The sequence below is a fragment of the Monopterus albus genome, unplaced genomic scaffold (genome assembly GCF_001952655.1).
Source record: "Monopterus albus unplaced genomic scaffold, M_albus_1.0 scaffold17.1, whole genome shotgun sequence".
In the NCBI taxonomy this organism is placed as follows: Eukaryota; Metazoa; Chordata; class Actinopteri; order Synbranchiformes; family Synbranchidae; genus Monopterus; species Monopterus albus.
This window is the reverse complement of record NW_018127897.1, coordinates 4,153,638-4,154,068: the sequence shown is the minus strand read 5'-3', so window position 1 is coordinate 4,154,068 and position 431 is coordinate 4,153,638. Positions and strand designations below refer to the sequence as shown.

General features: G+C 48.7%; 1 protein-coding gene across 1 annotated transcript in view; it reads right to left on the bottom strand.

The window, feature by feature from the left end:
• Positions 1–431, bottom strand: part of larp6a (La ribonucleoprotein 6, translational regulator a) — a 5,531-nt gene extending 5,100 nt beyond the window's left edge. Inside the window, exon 1 of the mRNA XM_020592458.1 lies at positions 310–431. Coding sequence (XP_020448114.1) covers positions 310–416 — 107 coding nt within the window. The 5' untranslated portion in view covers positions 417–431. The remainder of the gene's footprint in view (positions 1–309) is intronic.

The window sequence follows — 431 nt, the reverse complement described above, 5'->3', positions numbered from 1 at the left end:
GCAGGAGCCTGCCTGCGTTTCTAGTACTGCTGCTACTTCCTCATATGTAAGAGGCTTTCTGCTTCTGAAACGAGCTCTGGGATTGGGCCGCGACAGCGTCTCTTCGCACTCATTCCCAACCCACAAGCAAAAGCTGACACAAAGCCAAGAGGGAGGCAAGAGAAAGGAGAGGCAACGCATAAAGGCGTTCACTAAGGCGTGCATAGTTCTGTTTCTGCTTTTCAAACAAACAAACAACAGTGGCAGGAGTTTTTTTGTGAAGACACAAGTACACCTCGCTCTAAGTAGGGGGACAAATTCAGGTGTTACCTCTCTAATTGACAAAATGCCGTGCCAAGGACAACCCCTTCTCTAACACTGCTGATTAGATAATTGGTTTTCATCGTCTGGTCGCTGCCACCACGCAAATGGTCCATGTGCCTGAAGCAGGA